This window comes from Capricornis sumatraensis, chromosome X (assembly GCF_032405125.1).
Source record: "Capricornis sumatraensis isolate serow.1 chromosome X, serow.2, whole genome shotgun sequence".
Taxonomy (NCBI): Eukaryota; Metazoa; Chordata; class Mammalia; order Artiodactyla; family Bovidae; genus Capricornis; species Capricornis sumatraensis.
In genome coordinates this window covers 18462084-18489026 of record NC_091092.1, presented here as the reverse complement: position 1 = coordinate 18489026, position 26943 = coordinate 18462084, and the positions used below count along the sequence as shown (strand labels likewise).

The 26943-nt window shown below is 43.0% G+C and overlaps 1 protein-coding gene across 1 annotated transcript; it reads left to right on the top strand.

The window, feature by feature from the left end:
* The first annotated feature begins 483 nt into the window (after positions 1-483).
* Positions 484-25152, top strand: CAPN6 (calpain 6). Its single transcript, XM_068962311.1, has 13 exons — positions 484-588; positions 7002-7181; positions 15625-15756; positions 16800-17008; positions 17524-17716; positions 18273-18466; positions 18722-18799; positions 18905-19091; positions 20986-21108; positions 21296-21498; positions 22073-22194; positions 22921-23057; positions 23624-25152. Exons 2-13 carry the CDS (start codon positions 7017-7019, stop codon positions 23804-23806), a joined length of 1926 nt encoding a protein of 641 aa, XP_068818412.1. The 5' UTR covers positions 484-588; positions 7002-7016; the 3' UTR covers positions 23807-25152.
* Positions 25153-26943: the final 1791 nt, after the last annotated feature.

The window sequence follows — 26943 nt, the reverse complement described above, 5'->3', positions numbered from 1 at the left end:
CTATTTCACTCCCACCCACTCTCTGAAGGGTTCATCACCAGCATAGATCTGTGTACCAGGGCTGGGACTGCAGCTGAGCCCACCAGAACTTTGCCGGCACTTCGAGATTTTTCTCTCCATGTCCTCCCTTGAGTCATGCTCAGGTCTGCACTCTTAACCTTGGGACGGAAAAGCCAGAAATCTCTCAGACCCCTTCCTGAAAAGTCCTCTTTCTCCTTGGAACAAAAAGCACTTTCAAACATGGCTCTCCTGTTTTGTTTTGTTTTGTTTCAGTTTTCTGGTGGGTGGATCTGGAGTGGGCATCCCGTTTGCACATCTGGTAGGGGCACTTTCCAGATTTTCCTCATGACTCAGGATCAGTTTCTGACTGTTAGGCGGGGCCAAGTCTCCTGAATTTAATGCAGGGCACCTCCCCCTGTGAGCAGAGCTTGGTACAGCCCAAATAGTTTTCAGGTTAAGAAAGCCAGAATCTTTGTTCAGCCACACTTACTGGACAGACTTTGTAGGGGTTACCTGGTGCAGAGCAGCAGCAGCGGCAGCAGCGGCAGCAGCAGCAGCAGCAGCAGCAAGTCTCCTGGGATAACTCAGGTGAGGAGAGCAGACTTTCACAAACTCATCCTGCAATCTTATTTGCTGGATAACTGAGTATCTAAATGAAGTGAAGAAACTTGAACTTTATAGGTAAACTCCACAGCTATCGTTTTACAGTTTGTCTGGATTAAATATGTGTGCATAATAACAGTTTGTAAACTTCAAAACTAATGGAATTTTGGATTGCTTCTTTTGGTATGTCTAAGGTGGGTAATTGTGGATGTCTGACCATGAGATTTTTCTGGTGATATCTGCTCAGGGTTTGTTTGTTTGGTTGTTGTCTTTTTTCTTTTTTTTGATTTTCCATTCCTGGGAGGCTAGTGTAGGAGGGAGACCACATTGTCAGGGCTTTATTCTAGCTTCTGCTGATCCCCAACCATGGACACATTGTGGAAATGCAGGCAAAATCTTGGAGCCACACTCTGTGCACAAGGTCTTTAAGCCTTGGCAGTGGGGTGCCTGGATGGTGCGCTGCAGCGCAGGAGGGAATGGCTGTAAGGTCTTTCCTGTCTGCAGAGCTGGGACCCTCCTGTCCTGGTGACAGGTTGATCTCAACAATTTCAGGATAGCCTTGGTTTTATTTTCCTCTGATTTTTGCATTGGTTTAAACTTTGATTTTCAGTTGGGACTCTCTCCACAACCCCCAACTGCCCTGTTCTTGGGGCTCAGGTGGCCGCTTGACCAGAGCAGGCTGAGGTGAGAAAGGACTGAAACATTGCAATTGAAAATTAGTTCTGAGGATTTGGGGCTTGAAATATAGTGAAAAGCACGGAGGAAAATTCAACAGGTTCTGCCATTCTGACAGTCACTTCTGGCTTCAAGATAAAGTATCCTTTGTCTGTATTAATGTTTTTATCGAAAATCAGCTAATATCTCATTTGCTAATCGTTGTGACATTAAGGACGTTTTGTAGTCTGAAGGAATGTAGAAAAAGAATCTATGGGGGACGGCTAACTGGCATTCCTCTTGCAGTTTGTGTGTCTGTGCGTGTGTGCGCACACACGCGCGTGTGCCTGTATGAATACTTTGGATTTGAATAGCATTCTTTCTTTATCCTTGAGTCCTTAGCAGGCAAGGGAGTCTAAACACTTGTGTCGTCAGGAATAGGTTAAAAAGCAGGCTTTTTGTATCCTTTCTGGCTTTCTGTATCCTTGGGTGTTTTCAGTCCCCAAATTAAAAGCAGAAAAAGCCCCTTTGTGACCCCCAAACAGTGTTTCTTTGATTAGCCTTGATTTGAAATCATCTCACCTTCTGACAGCAATTCAAAAACAAAACTCCTAAGTGCATTCTCATAAGAAGAGGACAATACACATTTTCACAAGCAATGTCCTCAGGTTTTGTGTTTGCATGCTCCCCCAAGCTCCGCTTTCTTTTAAAAAACCGTGGTTAAAAAAAAAGAAAAAGACGAGTCAGGAGGTCCAGGTTTTAGTCACTAACTGTGTAACCTTGGACAAGTCCCTTTACTTCCCTGTAAAAGCAAGGAATTGGACTAAGCAATCTACCTCTAAGAGTCCATCCAGTAGAACATTCTAGAAAAATTGAAAGTAGGTTTCTGAAAGACTGTAAAATTAGAATTATAGGATGGGCTTATTCAAGCCAAGAGGGGGAGAAAAGGGTTGGGGGGGGAATCAGCCAGAATGGAGAGGTGGAACAGAGGGGAGGTATTGAAAGGCAGAGGGGCCATTTTACATTGGTCTTTTGAATGTTTGTAAGTGTCTTATATATGATTAAATATCCTCATTTCCCAATAAGGACAAGAAAGAGATTTAATTTGCTCAAAATGAATGTTTCCTAATACTACTGCCCTACATTGGTCTTCTCTGTAATAGTTAAAAAGCAAGTTCATATTCCTAATTTTGTTAGCTGTCCCCAGTAACACCCCGAAGTGAATGGGGCAGCTATTTTAGTCCCATTACTCTTATGGGGAAACTGAGGGACAGAGATGTTATTTACACTAAATGATGGTATTTGGGACTTGACCCTGGATCTCCTGACTACCTGTGCTCTTTGTAGGATTTTGAATTTTTTTTTTTTTAATAGAGGTCTGCAACAACGTAATTAAAGGAAATTGTGTTTTCTGTTTTTCTTGGAATTTCTTTGAACAGAGTCTTCTCTCTGGGCAGAGTAGATGTGTCCTATGTAAGTTTGGGTCATACGACTTTTGTGGGGGCTTCCCTTGTAGCCCAGTCGGTAAAAGAATCTGTCTGCGGCACAGGAGACCTGGGTTCAGTCCCTGGGTTGGGAAGATCCCCTGCAGAAGGAAATGGCAACCCACTCCAGTATCCTTGCCTGGAAAAATCTCATGGACAGAGGAGCCTGGTGGGCTGCAGTCCATGGGTTCGCAAAGAGTCGGGCATGACTGAGTGACTAACACTAACACTTCAGACCTCAGGATATCTGGCCAACTGTTCGAATCAGAACAGCCGTATGTTCCCCACAGCAGATATGTGCCCACAGGTGTGGCTATGCCTCTGCCTGTGTGGACTCGGAACATACTCTGCCATATAATATGTGGATGCTGGATTTTTATTAATTCTCCTTCTACAAGCCCTGTTTCTCTCATCCCACACAGCTGCAGGAGTGAGGATAAGGGGTCGCTCACTGTGCTGAAAGTGGCTGTGACTTCATGTCAGGGCAGAGTCAAGTCTTGAGTGTTCAATTTGCTCTGCAAACACCTAATTGCTTTGACCTCCAAATGTGCCCCAAGTAGAGCGCATGGGGAAAACTGGGGGGAAAGGAGAAACCAGCCAGAAACAACACCCCAGGGGCCCCCTTCCCTCCCTCTCTCCCTCCCTTAAATGCCTTCCCCTCCCTTCTCTCTCATCCCAATCGAAACCAGTTTATAAACCGCAGACTGGATTTCTCCTATCTGATCATCACTCTTGAATAAACTGAGAAGAATACACTTCTTAGAGCAAAATCTGGTTTCTACTCTAAGGCTGACCCACAGGTAAAGAACAAGCGATTTTCCTCTTAAGAGTTTGTCCAGCTGCCCAAGCTTTCCAGTTGAGGGAGCAGCAAAAGCTCCCTCTCCTAAGTGCGACCTCGTGTTCTACGTGGCAGGCTCCCTCAATTTCCCTTGGCAATTCTGAACTCACCACACCCTGGGGTGTGGAGGAGCCCTGCTCAAACAGAACGGCTGAAGACCATTATCTCAATACAAAACTCCACACTCTTTTACACCCAGCCTCCCATAATACTAGCCGTCTGAGAAGCAAGGTCCCTCTTCTTAAATGCGAACGTTCCTTTCGTTCCTTTCGTTCAGTTCACTTCGTTAGCTGAAGGCTCTCTTTCGTTGATATGCAAAGCAGCCCCAGCTTTGATTCTGTTTACCGACTTTCCTATATGTGGTCTTTAACCTAGAGGTTCCCTGGTCTTCACAGCTGGATGCAGCAAGTTAGCAAAGAAGGAACATTCCCTTCTTCACTCTCTTATGCCCTGACAGGGCAAGTTGTTGATGATGAACCCAATTCCAAGTTTCTGAGTCTCTGAAAATTTTCTGAGATGCAATGGGATGAACCTTGGGATATGAAGGGTTCAGATTCTCCCATGCTTATCAAACCATGGAAATAAAGGGCCTTTTAAATATTCACCACGGCAATAAATTCTAGGCAGAGTGCCTCAAAGTTAGGTATCATGTTTGCTTTGGAGGGTTTTCCTCATCTGAGCTAAAAACAAACAAACAAACAAAAAAAACCCTTCTTTAAGAAAGCAGTGAGCAAAGGAAGCAGTGTGGTGTGGAAAAAGTCAGGACACTAAATCTGGTGTCACAGGGCCACCATTTTCTAGCTGCTCCTTGTCTGAGCAGCCATTTCTGAAGATACAAAATGAAGGACCCAGATAGCATCTACTAAACACAGCTTTCATGAAGGGAATATGAGCTGAAATGCACCCATCAAGCAATAATTTGCCACACAAACATGAATTTTCTCCATAAGGCATTCATCCATTCTACAAATGTTTCCTGAATGATGGTTGTATGCCTAGCTCTGTGCCAGGCAGTGAGAGGGCTTACAGTGTATATTTTGCATTTATGGAGCCCTTTCTTTGTATTCAAAAACCTATACACTAACCATCTCATTAGGGACAGCCACAGAGTAAGGATAGGATAAATAGCCCCACTCCCCTGATGAGAAAATTGAGGCACAAAGAAACCAAAGTCACAACAAATGGAATATAGTTCTCCTGCTGCCTAATCAGAAATTGGGGTCAATTCTAGTCTGCAAGTCCAACAGGACGTGGGACTACAATTGTACTCTAACCAGAACCAGTCAAAGTTGAGGCTGGTAGCTTGCTTTTCCTTATTTCCTGTGCTCCTCCAGAATACTTGTGCCCTCACTCAAAGGCCTGAATTATCTGCACCAGCTGTACATCCTGCCTTTGATAAAGTCAACTGGGATCATACCAGTTTTGAAAATTAAACTTGATTTTCTTCTCAGTTGATGCCATTCCTGTCTGTAGACAGGCCCTCTTGATATAATGGGGATTCCATTTGCAGGTTCCTGCCTGCCTCCCCAGTTGACCGGCTAACAAGGGAGACTGGCAGGGGCAGAGGGGCTTCCCAAGAACAGGAAATACTCATTTATCCAAAATGTTCCGGGACCAGGAGGCTCTAGCAAACTAATATCTTAATTGCCTCAGACGACCCCCCATTTGTGGTCCCCAGCCTCTGGCAATCCACCCAACCTTCCAGGAAAAGCCAAGAGGCACAGTGGTGTTTGTTATAAATTTGAGCACACATGAAAATTGGGATCCATTTGTAAAAGGCTCCAGAAGGGAGCCTGGGCACACATTCAGACTGGCTCTGATGCTGCTTAACAGGAAAGTATTACTGATACCATCCAGGATTTCACATACAGTGAAATAAACATTAATATTTCAAACCTATAGACAGACTTAAACCTGAAGACTGAAAGCATTTTGGTATTTGCAGCGTCCTGTAGCCTTCCGTTTGAAAAACAATTTCCAATAAACAAGTACTGGTGGAAAGAATTATTTTCAGCTTCTTAGTCCTTGGCTTCAGAGAGAGGGTAAGTTTGTTTACATATACTAAAGGTTGAAAATAACATCAAATTAAAGATTTTTTCATGGTTTTCAAATGGGGAAACTTCTTCACCAGTAAGGCATTTCAAAGTAATGCTGAAGGAACACAAAATGAGATAAAGAGGTCTGATTAATATTACACTTGTTATAAAATAGCAACTGCCTCATTATTAACTAAATTTTGAACTGTGCTACTACACAGGTACTCTTGAAAGTGCTGATTAGCTTCCTGCCAAATTTGGTCCATTTTTTAGCAGATACTCTGACCTTAGCCTGATTCTTTTGTTTCACCCTCATGTAATCACAGAATGTAGACAGTTACCCTTAAAATAAATTTTTGAAATATTTGGTGCCATATAAATTTTACATCCCTGCACATTTAAACATTGACTGTCATGAGAGGATCATTAAAATCACTACAAATATATCTTTGTGAATCATGAAAAGGCATTGAAAACCCTGCTATTTAAAATCAAATTTGCCTTTCAAATTACCCTCATAAAAACCAGTTGTTAGGGACATCTGAGTGTGGGGCATTCTAATAGACATTGCCTAAAGAGCCACTGTATTAATTCTCTATTTAGCCATGATTATTTTTTTCAGAAAAGAAAGCAACAGTGTATTGCCATGGGATAAAAATCTGTAGTCTACCGAACTGGTGTAATTGAATTTTAGAGTCTGCCTTTTATCGCAGGCAAATGATTGCACACTAGACTTTTAAGAAGAAAGACACATACAAACTTTCTATCTTTCCTTGTCTTTGGAGGCCATCTGCTGAGCTCTGTTTTTTTGTGTCAGTCTCCCTGGCCAGTAATAATGCAGAACTCTTTAATGATAAGAGGAAAGGAATTGTGTAAAAGGGCTTGTTAGAAGTGAAAGGGGCTGTTTCTCTTCCTCAAGCACAAAGTGTGTGGCCCTTCAAGGCACCACATTATTCTGAACATAATAAAGTTATTTTTTCCACTTTCTCTTCAAATTTGGAATTGTTCTGTGATTGAACTTGTCTCTGCCAGTGGAAAATGGAACATTGCCCTTTAAATTATAATGGCTCATGTTTAACTCTCAATCTTAACATTTATTATCTATTTTTCCAGTAAGATTGTTAAAGTGCATATTAACCCATTTGACAGATGAGGAAACTGAGACCTGGAAATGATTTGGATGCCTTACCCCAAGCCCCAAGCTAATTTGTTGCAGAGTCTGAGATCTTCTTTCCCTGAAAATGGTGACTTCTCCTTTAAAACTAAACTCAAGTTGTCTAGATCCAGGAATAAATCACTGGGATGGCATCTGTTGGTCTAATCTCAGATAATCTTTCAAAAACTTGAGAACTTCTTCCCTCAATAACAACAATTTTCTCATTCTAGACGTAGTTTGACATTATGGGTCCTCCTCTGAAGTTCTTCAAAAACCAGAAGTACCAGGAACTGAAGCAGGAATGCATCAGGGATGGTAGACTTTTCTGTGATCCAACCTTTTTGCCTGAGAATGATTCACTTTTCTACAACCGACTGCTTCCTGGAAAGGTGATATGGAAACGTCCCCAGGTAACTTTGTGGTTTCAATTCCTGTCTCCCTCTTTATCTCTTTCACCACAATTCTACTTGGTTCACTATTTCACTCATACAGCCTGCTGTGTATAGACCAATTTAGCAGACAACTTTAATTTTTATACCACAGTATCCTTTTTATGTTTTTAGAGCACAGCAAAATTTAAAGGAAGGTGCAGAGATTTCCCATATAAACGCCGCCTCTCAGAGTAGTACTTTTGTTACAACTGGTGAATTTATACTGATACAGCATTATCACACGTAGTTCATTATTGACCTTAGCGTTCACTCCTAGTATACATTCTAGGGGTTTGGACAAATGGATAGTGACATACATGCATAATTCTATAGTATTAGAATATTTTCACTGCCCTTAAAAATTCCCAGCAGACAACTTTATAATGAGAAGTTTTATTGATATGGGCTTCTGACTCTAACATGAGGAATCTTGAATTTTAATCACATTGTATCAGATTTAGTAATTTAGAAAGAACCAAAAGAGATACTGTTCTTGTTTTCTTTCGGAAGTTCATTTGAGTAAATATGGTAACTCAAGAAGCTCTACTCTCATCTCTTTACTAAGTTACCACTCACAGCAACTTCAAGATAATCTCAGACCAGTAAAGAGAAAACTCCTTATATAGGCTTGTTAGTCACTCAGTCGTTTTCGACTCTTTGTGACCCCATGAACTGTAGCCCACCAGGCTCCTCTGTCTATGGGATCCTCAGGCAAGAATACTGGAGTGGATTGCCATTTCCTTCTCCAGAGGATCTTCCCAACCCAGGGATTGAACCCAGGTCTCCTGCATAGCAGGCAGATTATTTACCTTTTCTTTACTCTTTATATATGGTGAGCATAAATGAAAAGAACTCAACAGGAACAAGATGGAGTTTGAACGGGGGGAGAGAGGCTTCTTTGCTGCTCTTTAGATATCGTCATCTGCATCCCCCACTATCAGCAATGTGGGATCCAAGTAAGACTGTAGCTCTCTCACCACTTATTAATAGTTACTGTGGTTCTCTGTGGAGCATTTGTGGATGGTATCTCTAAAGCAAGTGTCAGAATCCCTTCAAAAGTCCTATGTGAGCAGGAGGTCAATGTATAAAGTGATAGGATGGTGGCATTTGGAGAATAAATAGTAACCTGGTTAAATCTAAAGAGTCTACCAAGATAGAAGGATATTCAATCTGGGCTCCTTCCCAAAGTGGGTGACCAGGTATACAGGTTACTTAGGGTTGTTATGAAATGCAAATTCATAGACCTTCACAATATCCTGAAGACCTTTTGATCTTATTTCATGATTATACCTTTTTGAGCATTATTGTGGAACCATCTCAGTCAGCAACTCAAGATTTGCCTTCTTCAATGAACAAGCTATGTCACTCTTTGGTGTCAGTTTCCACAACTTGAACTCCTAAAAGGGATTCTTGCATGAGCTACGTCACTTTATGTAGGTTGCCACCAGGGGGTGCCAAGACACATGGATCACTTTAAGTTGCTTGTCTTTATCATTCAAAGGCATGTCTCTGTTTTTGCCCATAAAGTATGATAGCCATTGAGAATATGACTTGGAGAAGTTCTCTCCATCAGAAGGAAAATTACAACCCCTGCTGGGTTTCTATGCCTCCAGTTATTGACACCCTTGTAGATCACTGACCTATCAACAAACCTGGAAAACATGAGCAGAATTCATTAGCCATACATTCAGTATAGAGAGAGGTAAGTTTTTTTCCCCAAAAACACATGAAGAAAATAGAAATATGCTGTTTGAGAGCCACTCTGAATGGTGATAATCAGCGCCATCACTCTGTTTTGATAACTGGCTATGAAAAAAAAAAAAAAAAAAGAGGTCAATAGGCTAGAAGTAGCTGAAAAGAAAGCAGGAAATTGAGGGAGGTTTTCTAGGGGAGGGTGTTTTTTGCAAATAGGACAGACTTGAACATATTTATAAGCTAAGGAGGAAATAGTAAAGTAGAAGAGGTTAAAGACTCAGAAGAAAGAAGGGATAACGGATGGGGGTGAGGTCCTGGAGGAGGTGACGGGATCTGATGGGCCATAAAATCACAAGCCAACATGAAGCCGTTCCCCAGTTGTGAACCAAACCAGCAGTGCTTCCTGTACTGGCCCATCTTTAGGCACATCCTCCCCACTCTTTCTGGGCTCAGACCTTCGTCCTTTGCCTTCATCTTTCAAATTCTGTGGATTGAGTCCTAGATGGATTAGCACTGAAGAAAAAACTTAAATAACCAAGGCAATCTTCCATCTTGCCTCTGAGGTAAGCGATACTCCTTTGAAGATAAGGGAGTGTCAGAAAGAGAAGGGAAATGGGGATCATAGAAGAAGGAATCGCCATTTAGGGCTTGGCTGCTATTTGCCCAAATACTGTGTGTGGAGTTTTCGATACATTTTTTAAAATGCCATGCTAATTTACAATGGCTTAGCAAGGTAAGTGGTGCTTCCCCAGTAGCTCAATGGTTAAAGACTCCACCTGCAATGCAGGAGACCCGAGTTTGATTCCTGGGTTGGGAAGATCCCCTGGAGAGGACATGGCAAACCACTTTAGTATTCTTGCCTGGGAAATCCCATGGACAGAGGAGCCTGGTGTGCTACAGTCCTTTGGGTTGCAAAAAGTCTGGAAATGACTTAGCAACTAAACAACAACAGCAAAGCAAGGTAGGTATTTAAAAATTCGCTTTGATATAATAATTTTTTCCCAGTGTAAAAAAGAAAGGTAGATACTATGTTTATTTTATTGACGAGGAAACTGTGTCTCAGGAAGAAGCTCAGAATTTTCCCAGGTTCAGACTGCTAACAAGCTGGGATTTGAATCCATGTTTGACTCCAAAGCCTGTATTAGTTTTTACTCAACCACACTGCCATGTAAGGAACATAGATTTGTTTGTGTGTCTTTTGATAAAATACACAGCTTCCCTCCAGTGAGTTCTCACATTCCTCCTCACCATGTTGATGCTGCACATCCATTAACTGACCCATACCCTCCCTTTCGAGAGCATACTCTGAGCTTAGTCTTTATTCAGCCCAAAGGGAGAGTCAGTTGAGAAATATTTATGTAGCACTTACTCTATGCCAGCTTCTATGCAAGATACAGACAAGATCTGAGATGAGGGACTCCCATGATAGTTGAAGAGATAGATATTGAGCTATCAAAGAGTTAAATAATAAATGAATGCTGGATAGAGGAAATGCTATTTTAGGCATACAGACAGTAAATCAACATAGGGTTTTGAAGAAGGGGAGATCATGGTGGATTGAAGTGGTTGGGGAGGGGGGCCTCTTGCAGAGGGGGAGTAGGGGAAGAAACAAGGCTCTGGACCATCTGAATCTTCAAAAAGCTGGAGAGTAGTTTCCAGTCAGAGTGGAGGCCAAGCCTGTGGTCAAGAACCACGTCAAAGTTCTCTGGCTTCCCATTAGGAAAGCTGAGAGACAGCCCTAGACCTCTCTAAATTGGCTCAGGAAGACCCAATGGTTCGTTGGACTCACTGCCTCATTGGCAAGCAGGGTTATTTTTTGAAGACTCTAAAAGGGAAGAAGCACGATTAACCTGATATTTTCTGTCTCTTGCCCCTCCCGGGTTGAACGGCCTCCATGTCTGTAAACATCACTGCTAATTGAACCAACCAACTGCAGTCAAGCCCCACCATCCTAGGGCAGGATTGAGCTCCTCTTTTTCCCACTTGCCACTTCTCTGCTGTGTCCTGAAGAGCCATTTTAGATTGACAGGGATTATGAGAAGGTTTTTCAGTTGTTCAATGCCAGTTCATTGGCCCATATCTTCCAGAGGAAAATCCTTCTCCTTAAGGCCTCCATTGGTCCAATGACCCCAGCTACTGGCCTTGCTTCCTGGGTACACAGGTATATTCCCTGAGACCTGTATTCCTGGGCTTTCCTGTCCTCCTGGACCTTAGAAAATTCGAAGAGCTGAGTTCCACTGAGTTACCATGTGATCCTAAAATGGCAGGTAGGATTTTTAGGCTCAAATCTAACCACCAAATTCCCACAGAAAGTCTCTTCTCCAGCTCCCTCCAGCCACTCTCCCCTCCAACCTGCCTCTGGCTTTTTTTCCTGACTGACTCACACCCTACTACAATCGTGTCCTCGGGTCAGACTCAACTAATCTCCAACTAAAATGGAGCAAGGCCTTGTAGGGATTTGCACAGCCAGTGGTGGGAGAAGGCACAGCACCTGTTAGCTCTCCTGGTCAAGTTTTGAGTTCAGCCTCCACTACCACTGACCTTGCCCGGGTCTTCCACCAGGGAGTACTCTCCCTGGGGGCCATTTTGCTACCTTGTATGGGAAGAGGCTGATGAAGTTCTGTATTAAAGCAAAGGTGGGAGGAATGGAAGGAAAAGGAGGAGAGGAGATTTTAGAAGCTGGATACACAAGCCTCGGTGGTAGATTACATATAGTGGTGATGGTGGTTTAGTCACTAAGTCATGTGCGACCCTTTTGCAACCCCATGGACCATATCCCACCAGGCTCCTCTGCCCATGGGATTTCCCAGGCAAGAATACTAGAGTAGGTTGCCATTTCCTTCTCCAGGGGGATCTTCTCAACCTAAGAATAGAATCCATGTTTCTGGAAAGTGAATTCCTTGAGCAGAGGGGCCAACATTGCCCCTGAGAGGAAGTCCACCTACATGTTGTGTCTGGAGATGGTATACTTTTCTAAGCATAAGATAACTGCTTGAACTAGCTGGTAAAGCCCTCGGATCCCGAATGGAAACCCTAGGCCTTTCAGGATGACTTAGAATCCTAGACTTACTCGTAATGTACCTGCTACAGGGCCAGCCTCACTTGTAAGTGTCCACACTGACCCCAGTCCCTCAGGACTGCTAGACAGCCCGTAGTGCTTTTGAGAGTGCCTCTGTTCTTCTGGCCGCTGGTTTTCTAGGCAGCCTTTCACTTTACTGTGGTTCTTGAGGTTTACCCTGGACCTCAGTGTTTATTGTCAGCAAATTTCACCTGTGTAAAAAAAAAAAATCACTAAAGATGTGGATGTGGTAAGTGCCATATAGAGTTGAGGGGGCTCCAAACCTTATAATGGTAAGCCCCCTTCTCCCCCGACCCCAAGGAGTCTGGGAGGGGAGATGAGGTGAGGACAATGAGAGGGTCTTTCAGTGCTCAGCTAAGGCAACATATTGCCTAGAGACGCTACTTTGCTTGTAGAAGCCTTTGGCTCCGGGATGGGGGTCTGCAGAGAACATTCCTGGACTTACTCTTGGTGCTTGACTTCCTAGTTGTGTGTTTTCCTGCTAATAAGTGATTTGCCTTGAGAAACAGCCCAGTTCCAGGATCATGTTGAGTACGCCAACACAGCTGGGAACCATTAGGGGTTCAGCAATCTTTCTACTTCTCAAGCCACCCAAATATGTGACTGTGTGAGCTGTGACCTCTCCTCCAACTCCACTCCCTACCATTTCAGCAGAGCTTGGGCTGACATGTCCCATCTGCACTCTGCATCTCAGCTTTGACTTACAGGAAAATTTCTCCAGCCTTGCTTCCTTACCCCGACATGAATTATACCCAGTTGTCCAAATCTAGGGGAAAATGCAATGAGAAGCCATTTCATTGTTTTCAAATTTGTCACCAAAAAGTCCACTTGGCTGTAGATTTGTATTGGCTCATTACCCTTTACCCTTCTTACCTCCTTAGCTGTTTCTAGTCTCATTTCCTTAAAGAGGTAAAAAAAAAAAAAGTGGCTTGATAAAAATGTTCTCCCATGTTTCACATCATGGTGCTGACATACATAAGAGTTTGATTCATATTTAGTGGATGAGGTTGAGGAGATTAAAGCTCATTGGTAATATTATATTTAGCCTGGAACCAAAAGCTAAAACATGTCTTAAGCCAGTCTTCCAGAATGGGGGAGAGCTTTTCAGTGAGCATTAAGCAGAGACATAAAACCCTGGGATGGATGACAGAGAGCTGGTTGTATTTCCACCCCTGAAGAACTGCACAGTATTATCCTTTACATGGTGGCCATTAATAAACTTAAAGGGAAAAGGATGGACTAGTTGATGTTTAGAGATTCCTTCTCTATCTGTATGTGAGGAATCTGAAGATTTAATCCTAGTTCTACTAACTAGCTGAATGCCAGGAGGGGTGAGTTACTGCCTTTCTCCGAGCCTGTTTCCTCATTTGTAAAATAAACAGGTTGACTAGTCTCTAAATTCCTTTCAGGCTTGACAGTCTATGGACTGTTAACTTATTTTTTTTAAACACATTGTTAAGTAGCCACCCATCATGTATGAGGAGTGGTGAAGTAAAACTGGGGCATGGGCCAGGTTATGAGAGGAAATGGAACATAAGGTGAGTTTTTCTTTGCCCAAATATATATTCTCCCATGATTACACATAGCTTTACAAATGCACGTACGTGCTGTCTCACACACATACATGCATACACACACATTGCATATAAAATAATCACCTTCAGAGTAGTCAACAAGAGAATAATTATACAGTGCCTCTATTTGAGTTCTGCTTCCATGTCTCTTCGCTTGTTTATATGATCCTTTAGGTCTTAAATAGAAGTTGACATACCAAAAGTGTTTGCTGAGCCTAGATCCCTGCTATGAATGAAAGCCTTGTGGAAATTCAAGACTAATGCGACCACAACCACTAACAACTCCACACAAAACCAGCAAGTAATTTGCCTTAATAACCTAAAAGCACACTTTTCCACATATCAGTGTTCACATTACTGATTTTTCATGCTAGGAAATTATTATATGGATTATCTACGTCCAGGAAATCATGGTATAACTTTTCATCTTGCTCTGCATAAAATGGTAATGCATAGCTCAGAAAGGAAAAATTGGGTTTCATTTCATCTTAGAAAGGGCAAAGGAACAAACAGAAGAGAAAGAATATTAAAACTGAATTCACCCAACACACCTGCTCTATGCTCCATAAGTAGAAAAAACCAGGCAGTTCCCAACTCACGAAAAAATTTTGTCTTCTTCTAAGACAAAAAAGCAATGATGAGACACCTAAAAAAAAAGGCCAGAAAATACAAAGTTGACAACCCACCTAACTCTCTCCTTTTGGCAAAAGGATGACCAATTAATCTTCAGTTTGGTCTTGTCCTTGCCCAGAATGTCTGTTCCTTTCCAGAGTTATTTTGGCTTTTAAAGAATATATGGAATGTTTCATTCTGTAGACCAGACCCTTCATCAAAGGGAATTATGTCCATTTAAAAAGAGTTTTGAGAACCAGAAAAATATAGATGTCTATTTAATAATTTTTTAAAGGATATATGTCTAGATTTTCTTTCCATTTGAGACTAGGATTTATTTCTGCTGGGTAAGCAGAATGTCAAGGTACTGGCCAAAGGCCTCTTCCATGAAGCTGTCTCCAACTACCCAAGACTTCATTGGTATTTCCTGCCTTTGAACTCTCCAAGGGCTGATACTCTGAGTCACGCAAACATGTCTTCAATTATACAGTGTCATGTATGTGGCTATGCCTCTATCCATGCCTGTCTCTCTACTCATTATACCTCCGTACCACTCCTGTGCCCAATTGCTAACTCTAGTCATTCTTAAGGCTTCAACCTGAGCATTGCCACTGCTATTCAAATTATTCCACCTCCCAGAAGGGAAACTTGGGGATCTTTCCTTCAGGCATTGGTTATACTTTGAAAATGCCTCTATTACTTCGTGTTGTAATTGTATTATTTGGGCCTCATTTTCCTCCTTGCAGTGGGAATGGCACAACTAATGATACATTAGGGAAAGACACACATACACCCCTAACAAATACTGCAGCCAGTCTGTCCAGCCTCCCTTGGAATATCCACTGGACAAAAAGAGTGTCTGTTGAAGTGCTCCTCAGAACAGTCTATTACCACCTGCTATTAGTGCTGCTGCCATCTGTAATTCATCCAAAGATGTAGGGAAATCTAGTTGCCATGGAGACCACTGTTGCCTTTGTGTTTTATTAGGAATGGATTTCATATATAAGATCTCCTAACTAATTTTCCTAGAGAGGGAGAAGTATTAATGTCCACCTCCATCAGACCTTGTCTTTTAAATGCAATCACCCTTCCAAGCACAGGCACTTCAGGAAATCTCATCCTGACAAATAGGATCAAAATGTAATGTGCTAATCCCTTGCTCTCCTCTTTACAAGCTGGCCGCTACTGCAAAAACTATGTCTGAGGGCACCAGCACGTTTCATCCTGTCTCATTCTCACCCTCTCCTTCCACCCCCTCACATGACCCTTTTCCTGTGGCTTGATGATCTACTGCTTTGTGTTTGTTCTCACAACCCCACAACCTTCCCTTTCTCCTACCCATGGAAGTCCTGGTCATCTTTTGATCTTACCTCATCTGTGAGGTCTGTCCTGTGCAGCTGAGCTCACACTGTCTGATGGGAAACACATCTCAGATTCTTAGAACCAATTGTTGTATCCACAGGACATCTGTGATGACCCTCGTCTGATTGTGGGCAACATCAGCAACCACCAGCTGACCCAAGGGAGACTGGGGCACAAGCCAATGGTCTCTGCATTTTCCTGTTTGGCTGTTCAGGAGTGTCACTGGACAAAGGTATTCTCTTTTCTGCAGGACCTCACTTGACTTCTACCTTCTTGTCTTCTTTAGTAACTTTAGGAAAAGTCAGCTCATAACTTTCTTAGTTTGTGTAATTCTTGAAGTCAGAAGTATTCACGATTGGAGGTGACTTTCCTCCATTTAGTTTCACAAATACAGAAAGTTGAATGATTTTTACAGTCAACATCCATTTACTCACCTGCGTTCTACCATTAACATTTTGCTCTATTTGCTTTGTCACACGTATTAGTTGATCTTTTGTTCACTTGCAGTACTTTGGCTCAGTAGCTCTGCATACTTACACTCTCTGTACCTACTGGGGTTAAAAAAACCCACTGGGAGCCAGGAATTCACTGACAGATACGAATAAAAGAAAAGGTGAGAAAGATGGAAATATATCCTTGAAAAGGTTCTAATAAATTATTAAGACTACGAAAATTCCTATGGCATTTAGGCAGAGTTCAAGGCAATGAAGTGTTGATTTGGGACAAAGGTAGAGCATTTTCTTCAGAAAAACAATTTTAGAAGCTGAAAGTGTAATTTAATTTTAAAAGGAGACTTTACAAAATGTGGAAAGATGTGAATAAAATCTATCATCTATAGAACCTGCATGAAGTCTCTAGGGTGGATCTCTAAAACCACAGGGGGCCTTGTGTTTTGAATAATTTTTGCCTTTTAAAATGCCTGGTTTATAGGGCTGAATATGCAACCATGAATATGTTTGTGTAGACAGTTTCTCATGATCGACTTTGTAGATTATCTGTGGGAAATAATTTAAGCGACATCTTGCTGCCCCCCATGATCCTGTGTGTATTCAGGGCAAGCATGGTAATACTATTCTCAGCAAAACTGAACTGGGGAAGCAAAAATTGTGGGGGGTAAAAAGCCCTACCAGGGACTTCCTAACTTAGACCCAAGCCAAATGTATTTGGTGTGCTTTCTGTTGCCCCATGAATTTTTCAGAAGTTAACTGTAATCTCAATATCTGAATATGGTCTGGTGAATAAAAGTTGACTGAGTGAATGTTCTTATGTTTCCAGACAATCCCCAACTATAAGGAACAGGAATGGGACCCTCGAAAACTAGATAAATATGCTGGGATATTTCACTTCCGGTTCTGGCATTTTGGAGAATGGACTGAGGTGGTGATTGATGACTTGCTGCCCACCATCAATGGAGACCTTGTGTTCTCCTTCTCCACCTCCATGAATGAGTTTTGGAATGCTCTGTTGGAAAAAGCTTATGCCAAGTAAGGAGGTGGGGGGTTGACTAGTCAGTGGTCAGGCTACACAAGGGAAGGAAGGTCATATTCATCCTTGGGAACTCATACTCATGCTCTCCCAGCTTAGCTTTGGGTGGGATGTCAGGCAGATCCAAGGCAGTGCTTTGGACCTGGGACTGGCCCTCCATAATTTTAGATAAGAAAGAAATAAGCTGTTCCAATTTCCATTAAACCCCTACCTGCTCCCTCAAAAAGGTGCCCCCTTTCTGAGGCTAATCTAAGGATCGCATGACATTATGGCCTCAGATTTCCTCCTTGTCTAATATTTACTGGTAGAAAGAAGTTTCATGCATGGACTTAGATCAACATAGCCTAAGCCTAGAAATATGACTATGGTCTCAAAATCTCTCTCCTTCTGTACCTAGAGAAAAGCTAGCTGGTAAGGACTGCCTGTGCAAGCAGTGTTCTAATTTTGAGGGAACAAGATGTCCTAGACTTGGAAAAATAATTTTACAAAGATAACTTTGCATATTTGCCCCTAGGCTCCTTGGCTGTTATGAAGCCCTTGATGGTCTGACCACCAGTGATATCATTGTGGACTTCACTGGTACACTGGCTGAAACTGTTGACATGCAGAAGGGAAGATACACCGATCTTGTTGAGGAGAAGTACAAGCTGTTTAAAGAACTGTACAAGACATTTACCAAAGGAGGTCTGATCTGTTGCTCCATTGAGGTTTGTACTCATCAAAACCACTCTTTACTCACTTTTGGTGGAGGAGACCATGACATTTAGTGTGGAACATGACCCTAACCCTGGAGATCCAAGACAAGCCACTGTGAAACTCAGAAAGCTAACAATAGACACTGAGCCCTGGTGCAGAGGCTAAGGATATGTAACGTATCATCCTTTTGTACCAGTCATTCCAACCTGGTGATGCAGCATTCAAGCAGATATAAATAGCCTCTGCTAAATTATTCCTCCTACCTGTGCTCCTGAATGTGGAGGTTATAGCTGTTTGCTCAAAGAATTAACCAGTCCCCCGAAATTCTGATGCTCTTCATATCAATGTACTACCATGAGTCATTTGTATTGTTTGAGTTGTTATATTAAATTATTTGCTTCTTTTCCTTGCCTTGCTTTGTGTCAAGTTAGGCAGCAGAAACAAATTTCCATGTACATAAGAGAACTAGTTTCAACCATACTGGTGTAAACCAGTCAAGGAAGAGGAGGAGCCAAGCCTTGGCTCTCCCAATTCTTGTGCCCTTATGTATGTTTTTTTTGTTCTCAGTTTCCTGACCAGGAGGAACAAGAAGTTGAAACTGATTGGGGTCTGCTGAAGGGCCATACCTACACCATGACTGATATTCGCAAGATCCGCCTTGGAGAAAGACTTGTGGAAGTCTTCAGTACTGAGAAACTGTATATGATTCGTCTGAGGAACCCCTTGGGAAGACAGGAATGGAGTGGCCCCTGGAGTGAGATGTGAGTGGCTTTCTACTTTGATGGCTGCATCCCCCAAACACTATGACTTCTCCCAATCCCATCCCTCAGGCTGCTAGTGGGCTGTCAATGCTTACTGACATCTGTGCGTCCTTCTTGGGCATGGAGTCTGTGACTTAGCTAACAGTGAAACAAAGCTGTCCCAATCCTCATGCATTCTGTTCCTTTGGCATCCTGCTTCCTGTAGGACGTTAGTGGCAAACATACTGGCTTATCCCTTTGTTCATTTGCCTTTAGTTCTGAAGAGTGGCAACAACTGACTGCAGCAGATCGCAAGAACCTGGGGATTGTTATGTCTGATGATGGAGAGTTTTGGTGAGAAGTTTTCTGTGCTAAGAGAATTGAGGCTTTCACATGGAACTGCAGGGGTAGGTATTAAGTACCATCTTCATTTCTTTCTCCTGCACTCCTTCCATTCAGGATGAGCCTAGAGGACTTTTGCCGCAACTTCCATGAACTCAATGTCTGCCGCAATGTGAACAACCCACTTTTTGGCCACAAGGAGCTGGAGTCGGTGGTGGGATGCTGGACTGTGAATGATGATCCCCTAATGAATCGTTCAGGAGGCTGCTATAACAACCGTGATACCTTCCTGCAGAATCCCCAGGTTTGAACCAAATTCTTTCTGTCTTCAAGTTATCAAGGCAATAGGGCTTTCCTGGTGGCTCAGACAGTTAAGAATCTGCCTGCAGTGCAGGAGACCTGGGTTCAATCTCTGGGTCAGGAAGACCCCCTGGAGAAGGGAATGGCAACCCACTCCAGTATTCTTGCCTGGAGAGTTCCATGGACACGGGTTGCAAACAGTCAGACACAACTGAGCAACTAACACTTTCACTTTTCACTATCAAGGCAATAGGAAGCCAGGTCTCACTTTGGAATGTTTCTTTGACATCAATTCTCCCACTGGCCACTATTGTATAATATTCATCAACCAAGACAAAGAGGGATGAGCTCAGATGCTTGTAAGGCACAGTAGACTGTGTCTTTTTGCAGAGATGTGATTTGGCAACATTATCAAATCCAAGCCACCTCCTCTGGCTGCCTCTCTCTTGGCTATATTGCTGGTATGCTTTGACACTCCCTGCCTCCTTGTGATGGCCCCACATTGGAGAGAAAGGATCTGCTCTTTGATGCTTTCTCAATTCTTTTTTATATCTTTACTGCCGAATTGCTCCCTGGGGTGCACACTTACTATATGTGTCCTCTTTCTCAGGCAGGTGATTCTCCTGAACCCCCTCATTATGACTCCCTTTTCTGGTCTAGAATCCCAGGTCATTATTCCCAGGATTTGAATTACTACAATATCAATGAACCCATTCCCTTCACCTCCCATTTACAATGCTATGCCAGGTGACACATTAGAGGTCAAGCCCAGGCACATCTCAAAGCAAAATTTACAAACATCCAAAGCCTGAACCTATAATAACCTTGATGCTTTGATCCACAAATGTGCTGATGAGCTAACCCACAGGAGACAAGAATTCTGACTGTACTGCAGCCTTAGCCATGAGTGTTTTCTTTCCATGAACCTCATTGGCAGCCATTTTGAAAGATACTAAATTTGGTGGGCTGCTTTACTTAACTCATACTTTTCTCCTTTCCTTCTACCTTAATTATCCCTAAAGAGAAGAAAGCTCCTATTACCACCTCCCTTCATTTACAACCCTGGAAATGCTTTCATTGTCAGGCACATATACCAAACTGATGAAATGGGCTTTTTTGGCTTCAGTGTTTAAGTGTCTTCACAGGATAGATCTATGGGGGCCTTGTGAACCTATGATTTTGCATCTGTTTCCTATTTCTTTCTAGGAGGGAAAGAAAGACACACACACACATACGCACACACACACAGAAACAGAGACAGAAACAGAAAAAGAGAGAGATAAAGAGAGACAGAGGAAGAGAGAAAAATAGGAGGCCTTTTGGACTCACTTCCCAATGGCATGATTCCCCAAATTATGTTTGGAAAGTCTCCAACACAGCCCTGTAGCTTCCCTATAATAGTGATAGCAAAGCATCAATTCACCAAAGAACTGCATCCAACTGCTCCCACAAGTCACACATCTGGGATGGCAAAAAGAGGTTAGCCTAGGGGAATGCTGCTGTGTCCAGTTAAGTCAAGCAAGAATGCTTTCTGTCTTTATATTCTTGATTTTTCCTATGTACAACTTTAAAAATAAGGGGATAATTGGGGGAAAAAACACCAAGAGCCTAAGCAATAATTGATTAAAAGAAAGCACACCCTCTTTGGAATCAGACACCTGGGCATGAAGTTGTGTCTCTCAACACATGCTGAATGCCATAGGGAGAAACAAACATTAGAATTCACAGTTAGCAAGTCAATGAATTATCCAAGGTTTCATTGTCTGGTCAGTGGCAAAGCCCAGAACATAACCCAGGTCTCTGCTTTGAGAGGTAGAGTTTTCCACCCTGACATTTGAGCTGACCCAGCTAAAACAGAAGTGTGTTAACTAAGCTCCTTGGTGGCCTCTTTTCTCTAGTACATCTTCACTGTGCCAGAGGATGAGCACAAGGTCATCATGTCTCTACAGCAAAAGGACCTGCGCACTTACCGCCGCATGGGAAGACCTGACAATTACATCATCGGCTTTGAGCTCTTCAAGGTAAAAATAGGCCTTTGGAGCAGAGACAGTAATGGCAAACAGTGTCAAAATTAGAATGCCTTGGAGTTAAGGGAATTAAGAATGGTGGAGGGATGAAGCTAGTAAGAGGACCTAGAATCTTCCAAAACCAAAAAACAACAACTATGATATGAGTGCAATGGAGCATTTCCTTCTCTTGCATTTCCAGGTGGAATTGAACCGCAAATTCCGCCTCCACCACCTCTACATTCAGGAGCGTGCCGGGACCTCCACTTACATTGACACGCGCACTGTGTTTCTGAGCAAGTACCTGAAGAAGGGCAACTACGTGCTGGTCCCAACCATGTTCCAACATGGCCGTACCAGCGAGTTCCTCCTGAGAATCTTCTGTGAAGTGCCTGTCCAGCTCAGGTGCCATTTCCTTGGCCAGCCCTGCCAACTCCTATTCTGGGCTTTGCCTCCAAGTCCTAACCCCATTGGCCCTCTCCCCCTAGATGGATACTCAGAGGGCCAAGTTGTGCAAGTCAGGTTTAACTGAAATGATGGCAGGAGAACTGTGTCTCAGAAACGGGTGGTTTGTGAGGAATTCCTCGTGGAGGTCTGGGCTTCAGTGCTCTGAGCTGCCATTTAAGGAGAACGGGCCTATAGCCTGTTTTTCCGCTTATATTTTATCTTCTGTTCTCTGGCTGACTCTCTCTTCTCTTAAACAGCTGGCCCTCCTCATTGCATCTCTCTTATGTTCTGAGTGCTGGGTCACCAAAGCTACCTTTTCACCCCAGCCCTGCCTACTCTGATCTTTATCTTCTGGGCCTTAAAGCAAGGGGAAAGGAAAACATACCCATAAAACATAAGCCATGTCTGGGGAGGAATGGGCTAGGCCCCTTGGCATTTCATGTTTTTCAACAATGAGGTCTGCTTTGGCTAGCCTTTCTCCTCATCAAAGGGCATTCGTCGTGGATGACGTGTCTTCCTTTTGATGTTCCAGGGAGCTGACTATGGACATGCCCAAGATGTCCTGCTGGAATCTGGCTCGTGGCTACCCCAAGGTTGTCACCCAGATCACGGTGCATAGCGCTGAGGGCCTGGAGAAGAAGTATGCCAATGAAAGTAAGAAATGCAGGGCTGTCTGGGAAAGCAAAATGCAGCTTCACTTATTGCATATATGATTAGAAAAGATGGTCACAGATGAGTCTCTCCAGTGGTATTTTCAATGTAGAAAAGTCAGAATGGCTGTCAACCAAGTTAGGAAAATGGGATATAGATAAACAAGGTCCTACTGTATAGCACAGGGAACTATATTCAATATCCTGTGATAAACTATAATCAAAAAGAATAGTTAAAAATAATGTATATATATTGTATACATAAAATATATAAATATACATATATATTTAAAGGATTGTATGTTGTATACATATGTATATATATTTAAAGGATATGTATATGAATGTGTATATATATATATGAAGGATTGACAGAAAAGTTTGGGTTTCTCCACGACATCTTACAGAAAACCTGAACAAACATTTTGGCTATAATGAATCACTTTGCTATATAGTAGAAATTAACACTATGTTGTAAATCAACTATAATTCAATTAAAAAGGAGAAAATGGGATATAAGTGTCTTTGGGGGAGGCCTGTCTAGTATTCATTTTTATATCCTTCTATAAAATATAGAAAAGAAAAGGAAAGTAGACAGCAAAGTCCTAGGTCATTCTACTAACCAGGTGTTATGTTAAAAGTCCCTGAGTAGACTTAGTGAGATAATTTTGACTATCCACGAAGAGGACTTCTCATCACTGCCTTCAAAATAATGGTTACTTTGTTTCAGCTGTAAACCCATATTTGATCATCAAATGTGGAAAGGAAGAAGTTCGTTCTCCTGTCCAAAAGAACACCGTTCATGCCATTTTTGACACCCAGGCCATTTTCTACAGAAGGACCACTGACATTCCTATTATAGTTCAGGTAAGGATGTGAACAGGGACCAGCAGAGTGGCTCCTATTCACTACTAGATACTAGATGATCCCAAGTGCATCACAGATGACTAGGATCCAGAGCAAGGGTTATTTTGGGTTATTTGTTTTGTACTCAGATACCTCCCACTAGGCACAATCACTGACTTCCTTATGAATGTCCATTCTAAATATCTTCTCCTCCACATATTTCACTGTGGCTAGAAACCCACATGCTGTCAGATTCACATGCTAACTTAGGCACGGCAAATTCCCATGTAGGGAAGCATATGCCAGTTCACATGGCCCTCAACCTGCTAGGTCAGGATGGATCACTATGGTTTGGCTGTGTTCCCCTGACTTACTGCTTCTGACCAGCTGCCAAGTTTGATCCTGAACTCTGCTTTTCATCTCTGCTCTTTGAGGTACTTTCCCCCTACTCAGAGCAGTATTCGGGAAAAGTCCTTGGTTTTTAAACAGCCCTTTCTAAGTCCAGCATTAGGTTCCACATGCCACAGGGGCAGAGTCCAGTGTCACAGAGGGTTACTCACCTTCACTCTGTTGGCTTGTCTCTCCAGGTATGGAACAAGCGAAAGTTCTGTGATCAGTTCTTGGGCCAAGTTACCCTGGATGCTGACCCCAGCGACTGCCGTGAACTAAAGTCGCTGTACCTGCGTAAGAAGGGTGGCCCAACTGCCAAAGTGAAACAAGGCCACATCAGCTTCAAGGTTATTTCGAGCGATGACCTCACTGAGCTCTAAATGTCCAGCTCCAGGGAAGCCTGACAGAGCTCTTCCATCCTTTCATTTTCTGTCAGATGCTAGATTTTATCTAAGATTACCAATCTTTTGAGAGAAAAATTAACAGTAATTAACTTTCCTTTTCTTCTGATTAATTCCCTATACCTCTCGATCTGAGTAGCATAAGTAGCTACATAACCTATTTACCTCCAGCAGCTGGACAGGGGGAGGTGACAGTCCCATCTGGAGATTAGACAGATGTTGGCCAAGATAAAAGATCTCTGGGGCTTCTAGGGGTGAGAGTTGAGCAGGACAACATCAGCCTGGATACTCTACCAATGTCATTGCCGTTTTCAGGTCCCCAATATGTCTCCCCTGTAGGGCATATTGAGGAAGGGGAAGGGGTGATTGAGGCCAAGCAGGTCTAGCCTGACATCCCAGCTCCTGACTGAACACTACAGCAGTCCCAGCAGCATTTTATACAGCACCCAGAGTCTGGTCATACGTCCCCAGCCCTTACCACGATCACTACCACCACCATCAGCCAACACCACCATCAATCTCCACCTCTGGAAAGAGTAGTCCTGCCCTAATTCAAGTCACCCCCTACAGTAGGTTTTACCTTCATGTTGAGGAAGCTTCCTAGGTGCTTAATCAAGAGCTAGAGTTCCCTGAGGCTCAGACAGTGGAAAGGGCCCGAGCTCCAGCTCCATGGAAACCAGCTGTGTGCCACAAGAGGGAAAAGTGGAAGAAGCTGCAGTGGGAGACAAAGCCTCGGTCCCCCACCCATCCACACACACCTACACTCACACACGCGCACGTGGGCGCGCACGAACTACCATTCAGGCAGTCAGTGGGCAAGAGGAAAGATGAATAGGGACCACACAGGATCAAAGAATGAGAGTCCATCCAGGCGTAGTTCAGCCAGTTTGGGGCCCCTGACTGCATTGTGAAACCTCCTGCTGCTGCTAGGTTTACAAACAAGCCCATTGCCCTGTGCCTTCTAATATCATTGGTACTGAAGACCCCATCTGGGGGCTTGAGCCCTCTCAGGCTTCCCAGCTGGGAAGCATCACTCCCTGGGGGTGTTTGTTTGTCCTCTTGTATTTTTTCAGTCCTTCTACAGAATTTTCTCTGAAATGTTCTTCCCTCCACTTCATCTATCAACGTTTTACCCCTCCTTCAAGGCCCAGCATAAATGCCACATCCTCCATGAAGCCTCTCCCCATCCTCCAACCTCCACCTCCTAGAATATCTCACTGCTTCTGCAATAATGAATACAATGACATAGCTGTAGCCCTTAGTCTAGTTTAGCACGCAATCATTTAAAAAATTATTTTGTAGATTATTTTTAGCTCTCTCTTTCCTATCGCGTTTTTCACCCTAACTTCTCCACTGCCTCCACCGCAATGCCTTACATAATCCAAAGCACAATAAAATTCACATTTAATTAACTGACTAGTCTTGACTTGATTTGGCGGCACCGGAGAGATGGCAAGAGTAGCCATCTGCAGAGACTCATTTGGGAGCTGTTCAAGGGGTGGGATGTGGGGTGAGGGAAGGGATACTTGGTGTAACCTGAGTCCAGGCACGAGTCTGATGAATGTGGAAGCCTTGGCTCTATTCATCCTGGTGGGGGTGGGGCTGGTAGATTGGAGAAGGGGGTTCCTTTTCTAGTTGGGATATTTGTGTGGTGTCCGGGGTTACATGGTTTTGAAACCCCTCTGAGATTGGACTCAAGGCCAAAGTTACAGTGGCCAGGTCATTCAAGACTTCACTCACTCCTGCCACACTCAACTTCACCTCTGCCCATTTTAGGGTAGGCTGTGAAGAAAATTCCTTATTCCTTGAGCTCTGCCTCCCGACAGGAGAGGATGCCCACGCAAAGGAGGCATCCCCAAGCTCCACAGGGCTGTCTTCAAGCACAGTTCTCATTCCCTGTCCTTGCAAGGCTAACCCAGACACACTAGAGATGAATTCCTAAGTCCAGGATGTTTCCAGGCAGTTGAACTTTGTCAGAAATGGAGTATCCAATACAGATAATGTAATAGCTCTCTATGGTCACCAGATGGCACTATGATATCACGATTAAACTCAAATGCGCTACCATTTTAAGAATGAGAAATTTTTTCCCTAATAAAAAGGTAGAAAAAGAAAAGGACTAACAGTTTTTTGATTGCCTGCTATCTGTCAGACTCCAGGCGCTATGCTTTAAAAATGAGAACTCATCTGAATTCACTTAAACGTATGAAGTGTTGTCATTGTCTCTGTTTTTCAAAAATGACATGAAGGAACAGAGAGGCTAAATAACACGTAAATAAATAACAACTCAAGGTTGCTGGTCAGTAATTATATAATGATTATTAATCAGATAATAATGTCCATTTGATGCCTAAAACTTGAGCTTTTTCATGAAAATATGCTGTCTCCAGAAAGTGGTAACATATTCCCTACATCTGTATTACCACCTGTGCATCCATAGAAAAAGTGTGCAAATAGCACACCAAATGTTTCTCTCAGAATCCTTACCTCTCTAACTTATATACTCATGTGTATACTTAAGTATGCACATATATAATGTCAGTCAACCTGGTCTTCCCAGAATAAATCCAGTGCATGAACATGTATCAATATGTATTGGATAACGACATAAATGACTTTCAAAATAATAACGTTGGTGAAAGAAGTAAGGGGAAAAAAGGGTGCATCCTGCCTGGTTCCATTCACATAAAATCTCAAAAATGCAGACTACTCTATCAGCTTAGTTCAGTTCAGTTCAGTCGTTCAGTCATGTCCAACTCTGCGACCCCATGAATCGCAGCACGCCAGGCCTCCCTGTTCGTCACCAACTCCCGGAGTTCACCCAAACTCATGTCCATTGAGTCAATGATGCCATCCAGCCATCTCATCCTCTGTCGTCCCCTTCTCCTCCTGCCCCCAATCCCTCCCAGCATCAGGGTCTTTTCTAATGAGTCAACTCTTTGCATGAGGTGGCCAAGTATTGGAGTTTCAGCTTCAGCATCAGTCCTTCCAATGAACACCCAGGACTGATCTCCTTTAGAATGGACTGGTTGGATCTCCTTGCAGTCCAAAGGACTCTCAAGAGTTTTCTCCAACACCACAGTTCAAAAGCATAAACTCTTCGACGCTCAGCTTTC

Coding starts and splice junctions, on each gene's coding strand:
- CAPN6 (XM_068962311.1), top strand. CDS start 7,017: ATGGGTCCTCCTCTGAAGTTCTTCAAAAACCAGAAGTACCAGGAACTG. Junction 21,109..21,295: donor TCGGCTTTGAGCTCTTCAAG/GTAAAAATAGGC, acceptor TTGCATTTCCAG/GTGGAATTGAACCGCAAATT. Junction 22,195..22,920: donor GAAGAAGTATGCCAATGAAA/GTAAGAAATGCA, acceptor ACTTTGTTTCAG/CTGTAAACCCATATTTGATC.